This window comes from Pterocles gutturalis, unplaced genomic scaffold (genome assembly GCF_000699245.1).
Source record: "Pterocles gutturalis isolate BGI_N339 unplaced genomic scaffold, ASM69924v1 scaffold26051, whole genome shotgun sequence".
Lineage (NCBI taxonomy): Eukaryota > Metazoa > Chordata > Aves > Pterocliformes > Pteroclidae > Pterocles > Pterocles gutturalis.
The window spans coordinates 21,819-40,633 of record NW_010101178.1 but is presented as its reverse complement, the minus strand read 5'-3'; the positions used below and the strand labels follow the sequence as shown (position 1 = coordinate 40,633).

Sequence of the window (18,815 nt, the reverse complement as noted above, 5' to 3'; positions counted from 1 at the left end):
ATGGTGTCACAAACCACATGTCTCTCAGGAGAGTCATATTCAACCTAAAGACACTACCTCTCAGGACTTTCACTGCCACGGAAAGGAGCAGAGCCTAAGGAAGAAACACTTGCCAAAAGCACCTCTTGCAGCCTTTAGAGATTCCAACAGCCCCTGCTCCAAAAGTGCAATTCCTTTCACAACACTTACCAATACTCCCAACACCAAGGCACAGAAACATGCCAGAAGCTAGTTTCAGTTCTCCTCCATGAGAAAATATCTTGAAATGCTACCAAATTCAGTAGGGACTCAGGACTTCGTAATTCCGCATTCAGGCAGGTTAGAGGTTGCCTTTAGCTCATTCCAAGGAACACAGAGTGGTTACATCAAGGTGAAACAGGGTGGTCTGCTTGCTCTAGCAAGGCACTCAGTCCTTGATCTTAGGACCTTCTTTTACCACCACTGAGAAATCAGACCTTCTCCTTTTCTGGCCTAAGTCAGTTCAAGAATTCTGTCAGTCCCAGACATCACAACGCATACTACAAAAGATTCTGACTAGCTCCTGTCCTGACGGGGTGACTGCTCTTGGCACTGCACAAAGATGGTAATGAAAAGCAGAAAACCAGGCAAGCGCAGCTTGCTGTGCCTAAGTCAGCTGTTCCCAGGGGTCTACTCCCTACTTGCAGGCCTCTGTTCTTGATCCATACTACTTACTTGGACCCAACATGTGAGATTGCTGCTATTCTTTTCCAGTGAAGGGAATACATTTTAAAATAATGCAGTGCAAGAAAATTGCTTGTAGAAGGCCTTCAATTCCCTCTTTTTAAGAAATCATTCCACAGACAGTCCAGAGCCTACGGTACGAGACACTCAAGGTGTCCTTACTTTCCGAGCTACTGGAAAGTTGTTCATTGTTATCTCTTCTTGAAACTGTTATTCTCGGCACTGATTGAATTTGCAAGGAGTGGCAGATATCCTATCCCTTCCAGTGAATCCTCTTTATGTTTTTTTTCACTAGTGATGAAAGTTGTCCAGCAATACCTCCAAGAATTTACATCTACATGAATACAGAATTGTTTAAATGTAACACATCTTGCACAGTGATGCAGGACTGAAAAGAAAGTATCTGCTTTGAGCAAACATCTGCAAAGCTAAACCAACTACCTAAATACAAGTCAGAAAGCAAAACCTATTTTTTGTGGATTATGAGATTTTTTTTTTTTTGAAGAATAGTTTAGTAACAGGGTCTTAAAAGCCTTTCTGAACTCACCTTAAAAAAACAAAGTCAGAAGTGAGAAGTCCTCAGAACTTTCAAACATTTTACTGTGAAAGATTATGCTGAGATCCATGAGAAGTCTGATGCACATGCAGTAACGTTATGACTACTGTTCCCAAATACTGCTAGTTATGACACAGATGACCTGACATTGGTTTGCCATTCTTTTCATACTCACAGGTATTGGGAAGCCAAGATTGAATGGCAAAAAACAGTTTTGTCAGGATACAAAAAAACCTCGCAATCAAGTTCTGATGAATATCAACAGATGTGCAAAAGAAAACACTGAGTCCCCAGAAGAGAAGCATTCTATAAGAACTGGCATTTTTGGTTTTGTTTGTTTGTTTGTTGGGGTGTCAGAGGAAAATCCTTTTTTTAAAAAAAAAAAATGCACAGGTCATTTTCGAACAAAAACTGTTGTGAAAAGAGATTTTTAAAACTTCAGCTTTGTTGATTACTCATTTCCTGGAAAATCAAGCAAGAATAATAGTATTTCCAGGTACAGAAAACTCTCGGCCTCCAGGTAACTTTGTAGGTGGCATAAGAACACTTCCCCCATACAGAAGTATAAAAGAATAAGGTCCTAAAATATAAAAGCTACATTTGAATGTTATCTGACAAAATAACTATAGCCTGGAACTAAGATAGCTAGTTCCAGGGTAAAGTCTAAACAAACTAAAAGAAATTCCTAAGAGCTAACTAAATCTAAAAATCCTAAATTACCTAAAACACTAAACTAACCAAAAATAAATTCCTCAAAAGCCTCAACACACTTTCACACCAAGGAAACCTATGAAAATAAACTTACTCTGGTTCAATAACTCCATGTTGTGGGGTTATAGTAAGGCAGTGAGCTGGCCATGAAAGCTCAAATGTCAGTGTCCTATTAGAATTGTTGATAATTTGTACATGTCCAGTATCTGCTGTTCCACCTGTAATAAAAAAAAGCTATAAAGCTAACATGTACAAAACTCCATAGAAATACACCAGATTCAGACATGCACCAATTAAGATAAAGCATTTTCTGCCCTATTTTTACCTTCACAATGTTTTAAAAATCTTTATGGTATGCAGTGCTTATATGTGTACAGACACAGACAACACTACCTTTCCAAAACTTTGTTCAAATCAAGTTTATTGTTTAGACATAATGCTACTGCAGCATGGTTATTAGCCAAGCCACATTTACAAACACAAAATAATTACAAACATAGTATTCAGTACAGTTATTTTAATATGAGAATGGTTATCTTCTTCACCTCAAAAGAAAAAATACTTACTAATAGAAGGTGATATCAAAGTCAAGTACTCAGGTTTAACAGCCCAAGTCTGTTGAGCGACTGATTTATTCTGAAGCAGATCATCAGTTTTTACAGGTAATGGAGGACCCTGAGGTCCTTTAACAGGAAGAACATCCAAAATTGCATTGATATGTCTGAATAAGTCCTCTAATCTGAAAAAAAAATTGCATTAAGCAAAGTAGTAATAAAAATAACTTATTAGTAAATATAATAGCTTACTCTTAGTATTTCTCAACATTTGGTACTGAAATACAGTGTTCTTTACATGCACTTTCAATTCAATTCTGCATTATTAAGAAAAAATTAATTCAGGAGCTATATCATGACACAATTTTTTCGCACAATGATTAGAAGCAGAAGGTACATTTAGAATGGAAGATACTAAAATAAATTATCTCCAGGTGATAATAAAGTGCTTTCTCTATACATATTTTACTCAGATTAAGCAGGTATGAATGAGAGAAGTAAGGCTATGCAAAACATGCTTCACAAGTCACAGAATACTGGAGGTCAGGAGGGACCTCTGGAGATCACCTAGTCCAACACGCCAGCTCAAAGCAGGGTCAGCTACAACAGGTTGCTCAGGGCATTGTCCAGCCAGGTTTTGATTTTCTCCACAGATGGAAACTTTACAACCTCTCTGGGCAACCTGTTCCAGTGTCTGATCAGCCTCACCAGAAAAGAGGTTTTTTTTCTCATGTTTAAATTGAGTTTCTTCTATTTCAGTTTGTGTCCATTGCCTCTTGTCCTGCTACTAAGACGACTCTGGTTTCCTTTTCGTTTCTGTCCCCTCAGGTATTTACACAGATTGATAAGATTCCCTGCACCCACCTGCTCAAGCCTTATCTGCTTGAGACTAAACAAACCCAGCTCTGTCTCTCCTTGCAAGACAGATGCTCCAACCCCTTCATGATCTTCACGGCCTGGCATTTCATACCTTCGCTTGCAAAATACATGGTATGCAGTGCTCATCACATACGAAAGCTAGGAAGCTGTTACTTTAGGATATTTTCTTAAGTTAAAAGCTTAATTCACAACAAGTTTGACTTTAAATACTGAAATAAAAGCAGAAATCAACAATTAAAGGAAAAATAGAGAACTTTTGCTTCATATAATGTTGTGTGAACATACAGCTCTCCTTTCTATTATTTCTACTTTTAATGCTTCTGAAAATCCTGACTCAGTCCAGGATAGCTGAACTAATACATGCAAGAATTCATCCCTTAAAATAGCAATGGAACCAGCAAACCAACTGATTCACATAATTCCATGACATGGAATTTCCTAACAGTCAGATTATTGGTTTAACACATTCTGATCTCTTCTAAGAATTACAGTCTACTCAGAAAATGAAGATGCTCATTATGCTTAGCCAGATAATAAATTCAAATCTAGAACTGATAAGGCTATCGAGTGGAAAAAAACAAATGACAACCTCTAAATAAGAGAAATGTCCTGCTTGCACCTGCAGATATTTGTTTCCAACCTCTACCCTAACAATCCCACCGCGCCTGACCAACACCTTGGCTAGTCAATAAATCTGTCAAGTGTTCCATAGGTACAATCTGGAGTTCCATAGGTACAAAGAATTCAAATAAAACATCTGCATATATAGGTGCTCAACACAACAGGAATAGGTAGGACCCTTTCTTCACCTATGTAACAGGATCTTCAGAAGAAAAAACATGAGGTCTCAAGAAAAAAACCTATGCAAATGTATTCCTTACAGTGTTAAAGTTAACTTTACTTTGGTTTTATGCTACGCTACCTTAGTAAGTATGATTTGTATACAACTTAGATGTTTCTTTCCTTTTTCAGGGCTCCCAAATACCACAACCACCTGTCTAAATAGAAGTGACAGGTCCATTTTAGAGACCAAGTCTCTGCCAGTCCTCTAAAGAAATCCTCCCAGTCATGGACCGCTTCATTCAAGGGAGTGACGGGGGTGGGGGTAGCCTCAGCACTTATCCTTCTTTTGACGAGTATAGCACACATTGAAAGACTAGCATATGGGCTAGACAAGGGAATGGCCACTAAGCCTTCATAATATATCTCTATTTCCATTACAGACATCAAAAATTCATTCCAAGGGATAAAGCGGTTTAGTCCTATTACTAAACTACAACAACAAATAATGCAATTTGGAAGTGCCTATGAAAAAAAAACCAACATTTTCTTCAGATGAAGAATAGGAAGGTGCAGATAAAGTGAATGATGTCATTTGAGGGAACAGTTTAAAAGTTATCATAGCAGCTTAAACAGACTCTATATAGAAAAAAATGAGAAGAGCCACCTAGTTATTCGTTGGAGCCATTCTCATTACAGACCCAGCTCTTCATTTGTAAAGCAAGTCAGTTTTCATCACTGACATGAAAATCTTCATGATTTTAAATGAAAGGAGATGCACTTCAGTTAGGTGCTATTTGACAGTTATCCTTACAGTTACATACCTGTCTAATACCACATGACGACCAGGAGACTGCTGTGACCCATCCTGATCAAAAGTGGAATAGCCAACCACAGAAAGGATAATCTTCTGCATATTTGCATAGAAAAGATGGACATCATTTCTCCCGCGTGGGATATCACATACTAAAAATAAGAGTAACAAGCAATTCTAATAAGAATAAATCTATGATACTCAGAAATTACACAGAGATTTGGGATACAGACCTAGTTAATAATCTGCTGGTTAAGATAGTTTACATCATTCAAAAAACTACTCACTGCAACTTCAGTTATCAGGCATAAATCAACAATTAACATGAGATGTAATACATAAATCTAAATACACACTAATTTTAACTTTTTAATTATGAGATGGGTATTTTCCACCTTTATACCAATGGTATCCACTAATCTCATTCTATGCCAAATTAAAGTTTTACTTTTTTTACCCTGACAAAGACAACAAATACATCCGCAAGGCTTTCCAGAGATTCAGCTTGAGAGAAGTTATTTTTCAATTACTCAGTCTATTCAATCTAACACATCTTTATTTAATTCATTATACCTGTAAATATCCAGAAGGCCAGGAATATCAGAGTATGATTTAAAATAATACAATGTTTCATCAAAATGTTTAATAATCAAGTTTTCCCCCTTACTTTCAGCCATTTCACGTTAAACAGACAGAATAAAGAACACTTCTCACACAAGATATATTTGATCCAACTATTACTTCATTTGCCACATAGTAGATACTAGGGAGAATTAATGTATAGGTGTATATAGCTTCTGCAACTCAGCTACAGATAAAACAAAGCAACATCTGTTGTAGAAGCGTTTTTAGTTAGCATTTACATGCATCCAGAAACTTGTTAACAAAACTAAGTCTTTCAAAAGGACACCTAGCAAAATGTGGTTTGTGGAAGAAATAATTTATTTACTGTCACATGTATAACAAAATTCAGTATGGAAATATGTTCTTCCTTTAGGATGACAATTATTTCTACTCTAAGTTTCTCTTCTTCTCCTCAGCAGCTGAATCCCATTCAGTTCAGGAAATCACATTTTTCAAATAATCCATTAAAATACTTAACTCTTACAGCGTATCTTATTTTCACCAACTTAAAGTATCAAAATGGTTAGTTCTTGATATCATTACGATAACTTTGAATGCCAAGGTCACAGCAGTGCACACAATTCCAGACCCAAAACTGTCAGACCCCAAACACAGCACAGTGCCATCTTCACAGTCACAAATGACAGAAACCATTTTATACAAAGGCTTACATCCTATAAAATACAGTGAAGTACGTCATATCATGCCTAGAAATGCACAAGAGGACTTTGCAGAGAATACCTGAGCAGAATTCCTCCCCTCATTTTTAGTTACACCCATATGCGAACAAGATGCTAATATGCATTGCAAACCAAATTAATGTTGACAACCCAAGTACAGAAGTCACAAAATGTTTCAGACTGCTTTAGAATAAAAAGTCGATAGACGTTAAATACCAGCAACCACTGTCTCTGTCCAATTAGTAATTGAAGCATACCTTAGCAACTAGAAATATATTAGATCAGTAAGAGATGTTCAATTAGTGCAGCAAACGACATTAGTGTCAGAGAGTAGCTGAATCTGGTAGCCTGACAGAGGTGACGTTGCCACAAGTTCAACCAGTAGCAAGGCTGAGCATGTGTTCCCAATAAGCACCCCCACACACATGCCCACACAGAGCAACACAGACAGAAACACCCAGCACTCAAACACAAACAGCACCAATGGCCTCATCCTGCTCTCCTCTCTGGCTTATCAGGATGAAGGCCCATTACTGGGAACATCACATGTACAACTCTTTCAGCACCCCTTCAAGGTGCATTTGCAGTGTTATAAAAGACTGTCTCCTAGCTTTTTTAATAACAACGGTCTTCAGCTCAAATGTATTGAGTACAGACCTAGTACATAAGAGAGCAAGGATCTTTTATGTCCAAGGTAAGCAAGTTTGAGTAAATAAAGCAATTACGATCAAATGGGGAATAATAAGCTATATTTCACAAATTCAGGAAACCATGCTCTCAAAAAGAGACAGAAAAACATTAAGACCAAGAGGTAGGCCTTGTTTTCTACAGAAAAAAAAAAATTAAACTACCGTTAGCAAAACTCTAGTGATAAGGCAATAAGAGATAATCAAGGAAGTCTAGGCTCTAACACTGCCTTAACAACTTAAGAGCATACTCTAGAACCCAAATATCTTATCTTCACTAGGATTTCACCTCAACCAAGGCGAACAATCAACAATCTTTACTTTTCCAAGTAAAGGCAGCATATATCTCCGCCCACTTCGAGTGCCTGCGCAGAGCAGGGACGGCACCTGGGGTTCGTAGGGAAAGAATTGGACTACAATATTCATTCAGGTGTAGCAGCCCTAAAACAGTAAAATCTTGCCATATGTCAATAGAACTACTTCAAGAAATAGGGTTTGACAGTAAACTTGCTGATGACACTTATGGGATTGAGTAGTTGGGGAGGGGTTGGTTTGGTTGGTTTGTTTGGTGGTTTGTTTGGGGGTTTTTTGGTGTGGAGGGGGAGGGGGTTAAGGACACCTTTAAAATCTACTGCATTGTTTTTTAATAAATTCCTTGCTAACACAAGCAGAAGTACAAAAAATATGAAGCTATTTAATTTGGGAAGGGAAATATATATTTCAATGTCAGCAGAGTTGTCTGCCTCTCGGTGTTCAAACATAAGATATATCTGTGTATGAGAAACTTAATAATTCTCAATTATTAATAAGGCACTCTCCAAATAAAAAGTACATTTTTAATGCTAAAACATTCATAGACTGGATTTTCATTTTGCTAGGAGAAAAGTACAGTAAATTGTTTAAATAGACAGTAATTGAACAAAAGAAAGCAAGTTCCATCCAAGCTGAATTTTGCTTCTAAAATTAACAAAAAAGAAAGAGTGGAAAAATAACTAGGATTCAATCCTAAAAGCACAGGCTTCCACCTAAAAAAGAAATATTACATTTTCCTTTTAACAAGTCATAGGCTCACCTTCTGTTACAAACTGCTCCCCTTCAAACTCTTCATCAAATACAATGTTTCTCAATAAGCTGTTTTCTGGAATTATGTGTTTTTCTACCTCAGGTTTACATATCATAGCTCTGTTAAAGAGATAAAGAAACAAAGAGTAATTAAATTACATAAAGTATTGGAAACAACAATTCGAAAATAATTTCGTAAGAATCCAGCATAATTTTAACTTTATAATTTCTTGATTACACCAAGCTCAAATCTGTTCATTCATTTAAAACTGAAATCTTCTCATAATCTTAAAATGATTAAAGAAATACCTGCTCTATTGCTGCACAGTAAAAGGAACCACTGAAATAGGGGCTACCACACACTTGTCTTTCCAAGGTATCTGTTCTCTGCTGTCAGTTACACCTACCTAGATTTCTGGTAAGTACATCAGGCACCTGTATGATTTTTCAATCACCACAGGTGAGAAGGCTATTTTGGTCGCAAGTGGAAGCCTTTTGAGGGGAATAATTGACTAGTCAATGGCAGCGTGGCAGCATGTGCCCGTCAACAGCAGGAACATGGAGCCAAGGAGCATGACTGCCAACAGGCCACAAAGAGACTGGGAGGCACAGGGATATAAACAGTCCTGGGGAAAATGGGAAGCTACAGGTCAGTAAGAGGAAACCTCATGCTCAGATAGGGTCAGAGCCGTGGAGATGGAAAGAATATCTCACTCGGCACTACTAACTCTCCGGTCTAAGCTACTTACCTGGCTGCTGACTACGTATATTTTTGGAGAAATGAACTTGAGCCACAAGTTGTCAGACTGGGAAGACCACTCATCTCACCTTCCTGCCCCTAAGTCCCAAGTCATGTTCTCATTCTAGTACAAAATTACAGAATGGGGTTTGACTGGTTTACAGTACTCACTCTTTTCAAGAAATAAGCATCTCTTTCAATTTATCAAGGGAGACTTCAGAGAAGCTCCCATCAAGAAACAACCAACTAGACCACCATGTTCAAGAACTAAATACCATACCTGCTGACTAATAAAATCAGCAGCAAATAATTTCACTCACATATCAATGTCCAGAGTCTGAATAAAAGAAATTTCCAACACTACCTATACAGGTCCATCAAGCTTTTCAATGTGTTTTCTGTTGATCAGTAGATCAAAGCTTTTACCTAAGCCCTTTGAGAAGGATTCAATGATAGCGAGCATTGCCTCAGACAAGAGTTCATACAAAACTCAGTAACAAGCACCTTGAGATATCTAAGAAAAGCCAATTTTCTTGTCACGAAGATTACAAATGCAGCTTTTTATTCAAAGCCATACAGTTATATTCAGCTATGCTTAATTCTTTATTTGAATAACAATAAATACAATGACTTTCATAAAGTTTCAGACAATCACATTTAAAAGTAATAGTGAAATACTGCCATTCTGAAATTTTGCACTGAATGATGACCATCAGCACTTTAGTGCTCTACCTATTCTTAACATTTTGCATTGTCACTATACACAATACACAGCACAAGCCAAAAGCACCCCTTATGCCATTAACAGCAGAGTGTGCCATTTCTGTGCACCTGAGTTACACAAACTGAAGTGCAGAGTAACAAAGCCTCTATGTAAGCTCAGTAAGATATACTCTACAAATTCCATCAGTGTGTTAGGAGCATATGTGGATGTTATCCCTCTCACATACACATCTACTCAAACACTGTCTTTGTCAACAGAACTCAGCAAACCAAGATGCAAATCTTGTTCAAAACTTAAAACTACTGAATTTCAAGTACTACTCGTTTTATAAGCCTTTTCTTTAAAAATTAGAGCTACATACATACTGGAAAGAGAGATACCAAGAAGGAACACAACACTCTTCTGATATAAAAAAAGCAAAAGTTTTTTCCTAAAACCCAACACTCTCAAATTCAAGAATATAAAAAGAAAATAAAACCCTTAACTAGGATTGCAGCTACAGTATGTAAACAAAACCACAAATAAACAAACCAAACGCCCACCAAACAACATACCAGATGTAAGACTTACTAGATGTCTCCATATCATCACTGACTTGGTTTGTTCTTGCTATTTTTGGAAGCATGTTAAAAACTATACTCATGATAGCATACACCTCTAGTTTTAACTTTTTATTAAACGTCTCTGTTACAATAGCAAAGTACATCTTACCTACGATACTGCTGCCTAGAAACTTCATCTCCACAAAAAAAACATATTGTTGATACCAATGTGCTTGTTTTATGCAAGTTTTCTTCCTTTTCCTTTGGATTCCATGTTATAGTAATCACCTAATAAAATAAACGGACAACATACTCAGAAAAAAAATCTTATTGTTAGTACTAATGTTTAGAACGTGACTCAACGAATTATCACAATACAAGTGAAACAGGATGTAACACAAGTGAGATTTTAATAAAGAACTAGTCAGATACATTATCTGATCACACTTATTTTAAATTAAATTAATAAAACTTTCTCAGAATCAGGTCTTATACTTACTTCATGTGTTCCTTCTCTTAGTACAAACTTCTCTGGAGACACCATCATTATCTGAGGATCCATAAGTGTTTCTGTCCGTAGGTTTGCAAAGCATAGTGCTTTAACGTAGGCAGCCCGAGAACCTGTATTTTTTATGCAGAAGGAAGTTTTTCTTAATCTTGCAGGCAATACTCCATTCAGTGTTACCATGTAACTGTTTGACAGTTTTTTAACGTTTTCTAAAGTTATATTGCTTGTTCCTCCATATCCAGATAATGGTATCTGGGAGGGAAGAAAAACACACATAAAAAACCAGTACTTCAAATGAAAGCAAGCTTCTTACTATAGCTTCTGTACAACTGTGGTAAACTATATATAAAAAGTTACAGAAAGACAAATGAAAATACGTAAAGTGTGAACTGAAAAGACTTTACAAGTAATAAAAAAGCCTAAGTTCATTCAATCTTTTTCAAGTTCTACTGAAAATTAATTAAAGGTCTACCTATAGAACAAGACCAAGTTCAGATTTTTTGACAGTTCTAGAGCTAAAATCTTAGACTATTTTTAATATAGTATGTAAAATCTTTCTTCTTCCTTCACAAGAGAAAAGTACATGCAAAATTGAAACTAATGTTCAACTGTAAAATTTAATGCCCACAGAATCTTTAACAAGTATATAGATATGCATAGTGTATATCTTGAAAAGTTCCAGCTTTTCAATAGAAAAGGTTATTCAGTGCTAGATTTTCAATAATTATGAGTAACGTTATGTTTAAAATTATTACAAGTTAAGTTGGGACTCTTACAGTAAACTTAATTCCCGGCTGTGATCGAATCCCCAGATGTTTGATTTCCAGCTTTGCAAAGAAGCAAGTTATTCGAGTAGGTGTAAACATCAAATATATGTTAGTATCTTCTTTGGGACGGATTTTGAGTTCCCAGTTACTAGTTAAGCGTTCTTCTGAACCAAATATACTTTGTAGCTATAAAAATGAAGACATCAGAAGTCAGTGACCACAATAGGAAAAATACATAGTAATTAGTCTGACTTCACTAGTAACCGAGAATTAACTTCTTCAAAACCTGGATTAACTCAGTTGACAATGGCACACTTTTAAGGTTGCAATGCTTAATATGCAACAGAAGAGAGCAAGTTAAGACAGTTTACACTCCCACAATGAGCATATCGATGCCTCTCAGTTTAGACCACAGAGTTTTTTTGCTTTCAATCTACAATACAATAAGGCTGAACTTAACCACCGCTACATTAATTCCCTCTCAGTTGAAGATTTTAGATATCGGATCTGAACACCTGAGGAAAAAAGGGGACATAAATGTATGCAGACTACATAAGAAAAAAAAACTCTAGTTGTGATAATTCCCAAAGGCTAATTCTGGTTTTTCTTTCCTACCTCAGGTACACTGAGTCCTGTGGAGCAAGGTTGGCAATGCCTCCTGCAAGAAGTGTCACTGACTATTTCCTCCTCCAGGTATTGACTCTGTTGTTACCACAGCAGCTTAAAGAGCTGTAAACTGAGCTCTGATTTGCTGCAGCACTGTTACAGTTTCAGCTCTCCATAACGTTGCCAGTGTAGCTTAAGCTCCCCTACCACATCTATGTTGGCAGCCTCAGAGCAAATACTCACACAGCCTGCCAGTGACTGACATTTAGAAAGGAACACTTCAGGGCAAAGACTGCCAACTACAGACACAAGATCCAGAGACAAAAGATCTGGTTGGCTGAAACATGAAACCTGTAAGAAGCCATGATTCAGCCATGAAGACATGGATTTTAGGAAAAGATATGAACAGTTTTCTAAGTTGAGAACTTTATTTTGAGCTCAATCAATGACTGGAAAGAAACTATGTACAGATGGATTCACAGCAACACCCTGTCCTAGGAAAGCACCAAAAGGTTGGCCAGTGACACCAGCTAAGAACTACCTAGAACTCTCCAATTCTTCTGACCAGAAGTGATGGCTTATCAATAAGAGTACTTTCTATAACAAATCTAAGCAAAAGTTTGACGTATGAAAGTCCTAATCATGAGCTTTAGGATGCACTGGGAGATCACATCTTTTAAAAGCAAGAACTGTTTAACCAGTCCCTTCAAATGTTTCAGAATAGCTGGACACAAGCATCTTAATACTCCTTTCAGTAAGAGTAATTTGCTCCTCTGGCTCCAGCAACTTGTCTCCTAACAGGCACTCATGAGGAATGAACAGACACACCATACTGAACTCTGAAATCTTTAATTATGCAGCTGTGTCTCAGATATATTAAATGTAAAACTTTCCTTAGCAGCATCAAGCATTCTTGAGAAAGAAACTAGAGGGGGGAATATGGGACAGGGGGCCATAACTTGTGCCACATGCCTGTCTAGGCAGTGTCACAAGTCCATCAACATTCCAAAGTATGTCTCCCTCCTCTCTGCTCATAGATGGTCAAGTCAGGACAACAATGAGGAAGGTCTTGGTGCCACAATCTAACAGAACAAAGGCAGAAAAGGATAACACACTACAAGTTTGATCTCCATCAGCTTCAGTCAAGCAGGCAATGCCAGAAAGAGCTACGGCAACAACCTGATCCAGAGCACTGCCAGATTTTGCTGAGTACTTCAGAGCCATCCTTGACCAGAACAACAGAACCACGGCTTAATTCATAAGACTGAACCTTTCTGTGCTGGCATGACCTTACGTGACATGTGAAATTGCATATAGCTTCAGTATATGCCCATTAATAAGCAGAGACATATGGGACACAGGTTAGCAGATGGAACATAATCACTACATACTACCAGAAGGGTAACTGAAATGCTTATCAATACAGTACAGGAACATATGGCAAACCTCAATAGTTTGTTGAAAAAGCAGGCAGCAAAATACAAAGATTTCCCCATCTTAACTCTTAATACATGCTTACTGCATGTAGCAAATGTGAAATTAGCTTTCTATGATGAAATGAATTTGCGGTCATCTACAACTTGCTTTCTAATCTAATTCAGCTACAACGAAGCAAGCACAATGAGTGAGACAAATTGACATTTTTATCATAAACATAACCTGATAATTTTTATAAAGACAAATTTTGATGACAGTTACCTGAAAGCAGTCTTGATCCTGGCCTCTTATCAACAGTCTTAAATGGTGGGTCACAGATGGAGAGTCATTTCTTAGAGTCAACTTCTGCTGGCTGAAAAATATGAAGTTTAGTTATGTTTTGCAGCAAATGTAAATTAACTGCATGTATTTATTCATGGAACCAGTGGAAATGAGATAGTCAATTTTAAAGTAAATTTCATGAACAAAAAAGTCTCTTGGTACAACAGAATACGTTAGCTAGAAAGTTATTTCTGTATTCTCAAACTTACAAACCTTACAATATTATACACCATCACACATCAATCCTCATGCAGCAGAGCAACCCCAAAGTACACATAAATACAACTTTTCTGAAATTCAGGTATTGTACTTAACAGCTTGAACTCTTAAAGCTAATAGCAGTTGTGCAAATACAAAAAATTCCTTAAAAAAACCAAAACACACCACGAGACCAAAAAAACCCCACCTTTAGACACAGTAATAACTAGATTATCCAGAACCACACAATTATGCAGAAATAAGAATCTTGTGAGTAGTCTGGCCCAGATTCACTGGAATAGTAGTAAAAAACTAAATTTTTCCTTTTCATGTACTTTTGGACATGACAGTACCACAGACAGTTACTATCACTTGGCAGCATCAGGTTTACAAAAAAGGTAAATTTTTTTCCTCTCTGATATATCCTGACATTGACCAGGCTTCTGGTACTCAGATCCTTCCTCAACAGAGGAAGGAAACCTCTCCAGCAAGAAGAGAAAGCCCCTCTGTCAACAGCCACAGAGGGATGTGACAAGCCCTGAAACTGGTTAAAACAAAACCAAAAACAAACACACACCACACAAAGAAAGAGGAAGGATCATGGAGTTAGAATCAAAGAGGAGGAAAGAGAGAGAGAGCAAAGCCCCTCACCAGTTTTCAGTGGCAGAAACTTGTTTTGTACTCTTTTGGAACAAAAATTTTTAAAATTATTTCAGGTCGCTAAAACCAATGGTCAATCAAAACAATTTTTTCAGGAGGAACAGAAAATAAAAAGGTAGCTGTAGTAAAGAAAGTAATTCCCAAACATAAAACAGCCAAAACTACTATGTTAGAAAAATCCTATTGTAACAAAACAGAAAAACAGGAATATAGCTATCAGAAATGGTTCTTGGCTACAAACACAGATCACTTTAAAACAACCAGGAACATTATTAGATTCCTCAAGAAGTTCAGTATCAAACCAACAGTGGATTAGTCCCTTAAATACTACTTACTACAAGTCCAGAGATTTGTAAAACTTGCAGCCTTTACATAAAAAAGAAGCAAAGTATATCTAGACAATTATGAACAGTTGCATTAAATCTTGGAACTGAAGCTATAAACTTGGAACTAAAAAATTCAGACAAGAACTAGTCTGAAGGATAAGTAATCACGATTAGGGATGCAATGGATTTTCCATCACTAAAAGTTTTAACATTAGAACACATTCAAATCCAAATAAGTTAATTCAGGGAAGTTTAACAGCCTGTGCTATTCAGATGGTCAAATTACACTACCAGACTGGACTCCTCTAGCCTTAATGGATAAAGTGAAGAAAAACAAGCATAGAGACTTATTTCTATCAAGAAACAGGTCTCAAAAGAACCAACAGAATTTTTCCATCAACTTACTTGGAAAATGTTTTCTATTTACATAACACACTAATCACACACAATCAGGTATTATTCTAACAATAACTAGAGTCCCAAAGAACACCAAAAGCTTAAACAAGATAACAGTTTGTTTCTTAAAATTTCTTGCACTGGAAAAAAAAAAAATTTAAGTACTGCTTCTCTCACGTAAGTCACAAAACAGCTTAGTTTATAATCTGTGGGTTATTAATGGGAATAGGGACAATATGGAAGTTTTACTTACAGCTAAGTGCAATATAAAATACTTAATATCATACATTATAGGAATGGCTGCCCAACTTATACTTACGCTGATGATCCAAGTGTTACTCCTCCCCACGAAATGAACTGCTTGTTGGAGAGAATGGGTGGGATGTCTGAACAGCCAGCAACTGTAGACACAGGTCTATTTTCCCCAGACTCCACCTCACCTTTTATGACCACTTCATACTGAGGCCCAGATGGCAGCACAAGGATTTTCAAAGTACTTCAAAAATAAATAAATAAATAAATAAATTTAAATCCAAATACAGAACAAGATTAGCTGATGAAAACAAAACATAACTGAAAAATAATTATACATAGGCTTTTTTAAACTACCCTCTTAAAGGGAAAATACATTTTTTTTTTACATTTATTTTATGACAAAGGCCAGCTTTAGGCATAGCAAAATTTAAATCCTTTGGGCAGTAAATATGCATGCCACATGCACCTCAAGCAATCTTCTGAAGTATTCTATCTGGAAATGGTTCAGATAAGTATTTCAGAGACTACAGCTAGGCTAATTATTTTTTGCCCATGCTAACTTCTGGTTATTCTGACAGACTAATTTTGGAGAGAAACAAAGTCTAGCTGTCTCTATGTACATTAAAGAGATGACTTTTGAAACACCTGTGAAACTTCAATGAAGTTTTACAAGTGTGAGATACCCAGGAGCATCAAAATCAAACTTTGAGTCCTGTTACAACAGTAGCACTCTAAGCCACAAACCTAAGATTTTTTCCTGACTGTGTTTCCTGGGACTGCTGTGAGAAGGAACACTGGGCCCACAGACAGGAACCAGGACACCTACAACTGGCTTTTCATGATACTGTCTCTCCCCTCTAGGACATAAGCACCATGCAGATGACTACTGCCTCCTTCAGGCAGAAATGGGAAAACATGTAATGAAAGAAGAAAAGTTGCTCTGGAGAAAGGAGTCTGACCCCTGACATTGCCAGAAAACTCTTACATGACCCCAGAATGGTCACTTGAACCAATCAAGTCTACTTCACAGAATGACATTTGACAGGTGCTAATGTGCAAAAATATGAATGCTTACAGATCTGCAAATGGAACATGTACACTAGTGTTCATGTACATCAGTGATTTACACTTGAACTTCTGTTGGATTACGGCAGCCAAAATTAATGAATACTTTTGATTCTGATCTGTGCTTGAGTTTTTTCATATGTAAAGATAAAGCAAAGGGAAGCAACTGAAGGGGTTACTGAAGATAAGTATTTTAAAGCTTTGCAGTACTTTGGAAATAAGTACCATATAAAGGGCTTCAGGGAATTACTCCATTTATTTACACTAAACAAGACTCAAGATGTGTTGATGTATGATGGGAAATATTAGCTACTCATTAAGCTATATTCAGCAAAAGAAAAAAATCTACTTTGTAACAAAAGACAACTCTCATGAAAACAACTGAAGTCAAAGTTTCCCTTGTGGGTAAATCTTACAATTTGTTCATGACCTTAAGGTCAAAACTAGTTCCATTTAAAATAGGAAGCATACAAGTAGTTTCTATTACCTTTCTGTAGTTGTTACATTTTTTGGAAAAAACAGGACAGTCACTTCTCGTTCTTCTCCAGGAAGAAGGAAAAGATCCTCTGGTTCAACAGCAAAGCAGCTGTTCTGACTTGATGTCTGAAGGTGGACAAGGGGAAAAGGGGGTTTGGTTAACTTATTTTAAGTGAATAAACATTTCTACAACGTGCAATATGATTTGGTTGTGCATCTGTTGTACATATAGTTCAGACAATTCAAATAGAGCTGGCATCTTCAGAATTTTCCCATAACCCTGCACTAGTCAAACTCTTCCCAAGTTGGAGACTGTAGTACAAATACCTCTAAAAGAGGCATCTTAAGACATCAACTGTGTACACAACACTGAAGGGGCCACAAAGAGATTTAAAGAATTTAACAGTGAGTACAACATGGCAATGGCACACCACTAGTGAAGTAATATCACTAGTCTCAACAGTGGTACCAACCATTACTGGTATCAGTTAGTATTATATTATTATCACCACGTTGATGTGGCATTTGTGATACCAGTCATGCATCCTATTTCCATGGCCTCTGCTCCAAGACATGATGGGCTCATAATCCTCAAATTTTCTTTTTTTTAATGTAAAAGGGGACCGACTTCTAATGACTTTGAAATGATAGTTTCAAATGTGTCTAGTTACCTTTCAGTACACGCTTTCCATGGATTCTCAACAAAATTAAACTCAGAGAGATTACATATCTGAAAAGAACTCACTTCATAGCTGAGTTGGCAACATGTCTACTGAAAACTAATGTAGCTTTGTTAGAAAATAAAGATGTTTCTCAATGATGATACTCCTCCTTGCTCTAAATGAACTTTACTCCACCAGCTAATTAACAAGTCCTGTGCAGCACAGGATTCACTACTTTTACATATTTGTTATATGTTTGCTAAAAATCATAAAAGTATGTTCTTTAAAATAAATATGACCAAAGCTGAGCACAAAAACTCCCATACGCTTTTTCCAATAATGTGAGCTAATCTCCTTGCTATCTTTCATTGTCTTTATGTAAAACATGTAAACCTTTTGTCAAATCGCACAGTTGAGCTAGGATCCCAAGGCTCAGCTTTAGTTTCAATACAACAATAATGGCACAAAAGTCATGATTTTAAGAGAGAGAAGCCAACCTACCTTAACTTTCAAATATACACCAATGTTTCCAGCATTTTTCAATGGCAGCTGCTGTTTGGCTGTTGAACCCACACTAGTGGACAAACATATGGTCTAGAAAAAGTGAAGAAGTGTGTATGTATGTATAGATATATAATAAAACTAAACATTACAAAAGAAGTAGGCTAGAAGAAGCAAACTATTATTGAAACACACTTTGTAAATACATGCAAACCTGTAAGTCCTTTGGAGCATGTATCCTTGCTGTTCCAGCTCTTGCTCGGAGAGGAATACTTTTAATCACACTGCTAGGTCCTGGACTATCCACTTCCACATCAACTCTCGCCAAGAATTCATCCGCTGGACCCAAAGAATCTAGAAATAGTTCCATGAGTAACAAGGCAAGCAAGTCTGCTAGCAGCAAAGGCCATTCCTACAGATGCATGTCTCACTTCAGCTACTGTCTCATCTTAACATATTAATGTTGTGGTGATATTAACACAAACTCTCCCATTACCCTGGAAGCACTTTCTTTTTTTCTTTTATTTAAAGTCTCACAGGATCTCTTAAGAGAGTTTTACCTTTCTGTCAAATGTGACCGAAA

The 18,815-nt window shown here is 36.9% G+C and overlaps 1 protein-coding gene across 1 annotated transcript in view; it reads right to left on the bottom strand.

Annotated features, from left to right (window-relative positions):
• The window catches only part of CEP192 (centrosomal protein 192kDa), a gene marked incomplete at its 5' end in the record, with an annotated part of 52,925 nt that overhangs the window by 13,116 nt on the left and 20,994 nt on the right, over positions 1-18,815 (bottom strand). The window contains 12 exons of the mRNA XM_010082597.1: positions 2,064-2,187; positions 2,536-2,708; positions 5,007-5,148; positions 8,059-8,168; positions 10,223-10,341; positions 10,553-10,813; positions 11,338-11,514; positions 13,633-13,723; positions 15,592-15,768; positions 17,080-17,195; positions 18,233-18,325; positions 18,447-18,586. Of these exons, the coding sequence (XP_010080899.1) occupies positions 2,064-2,187; positions 2,536-2,708; positions 5,007-5,148; positions 8,059-8,168; positions 10,223-10,341; positions 10,553-10,813; positions 11,338-11,514; positions 13,633-13,723; positions 15,592-15,768; positions 17,080-17,195; positions 18,233-18,325; positions 18,447-18,586 (1,723 nt within the window). The remainder of the gene's footprint in view (positions 1-2,063; positions 2,188-2,535; positions 2,709-5,006; positions 5,149-8,058; positions 8,169-10,222; positions 10,342-10,552; positions 10,814-11,337; positions 11,515-13,632; positions 13,724-15,591; positions 15,769-17,079; positions 17,196-18,232; positions 18,326-18,446; positions 18,587-18,815) is intronic.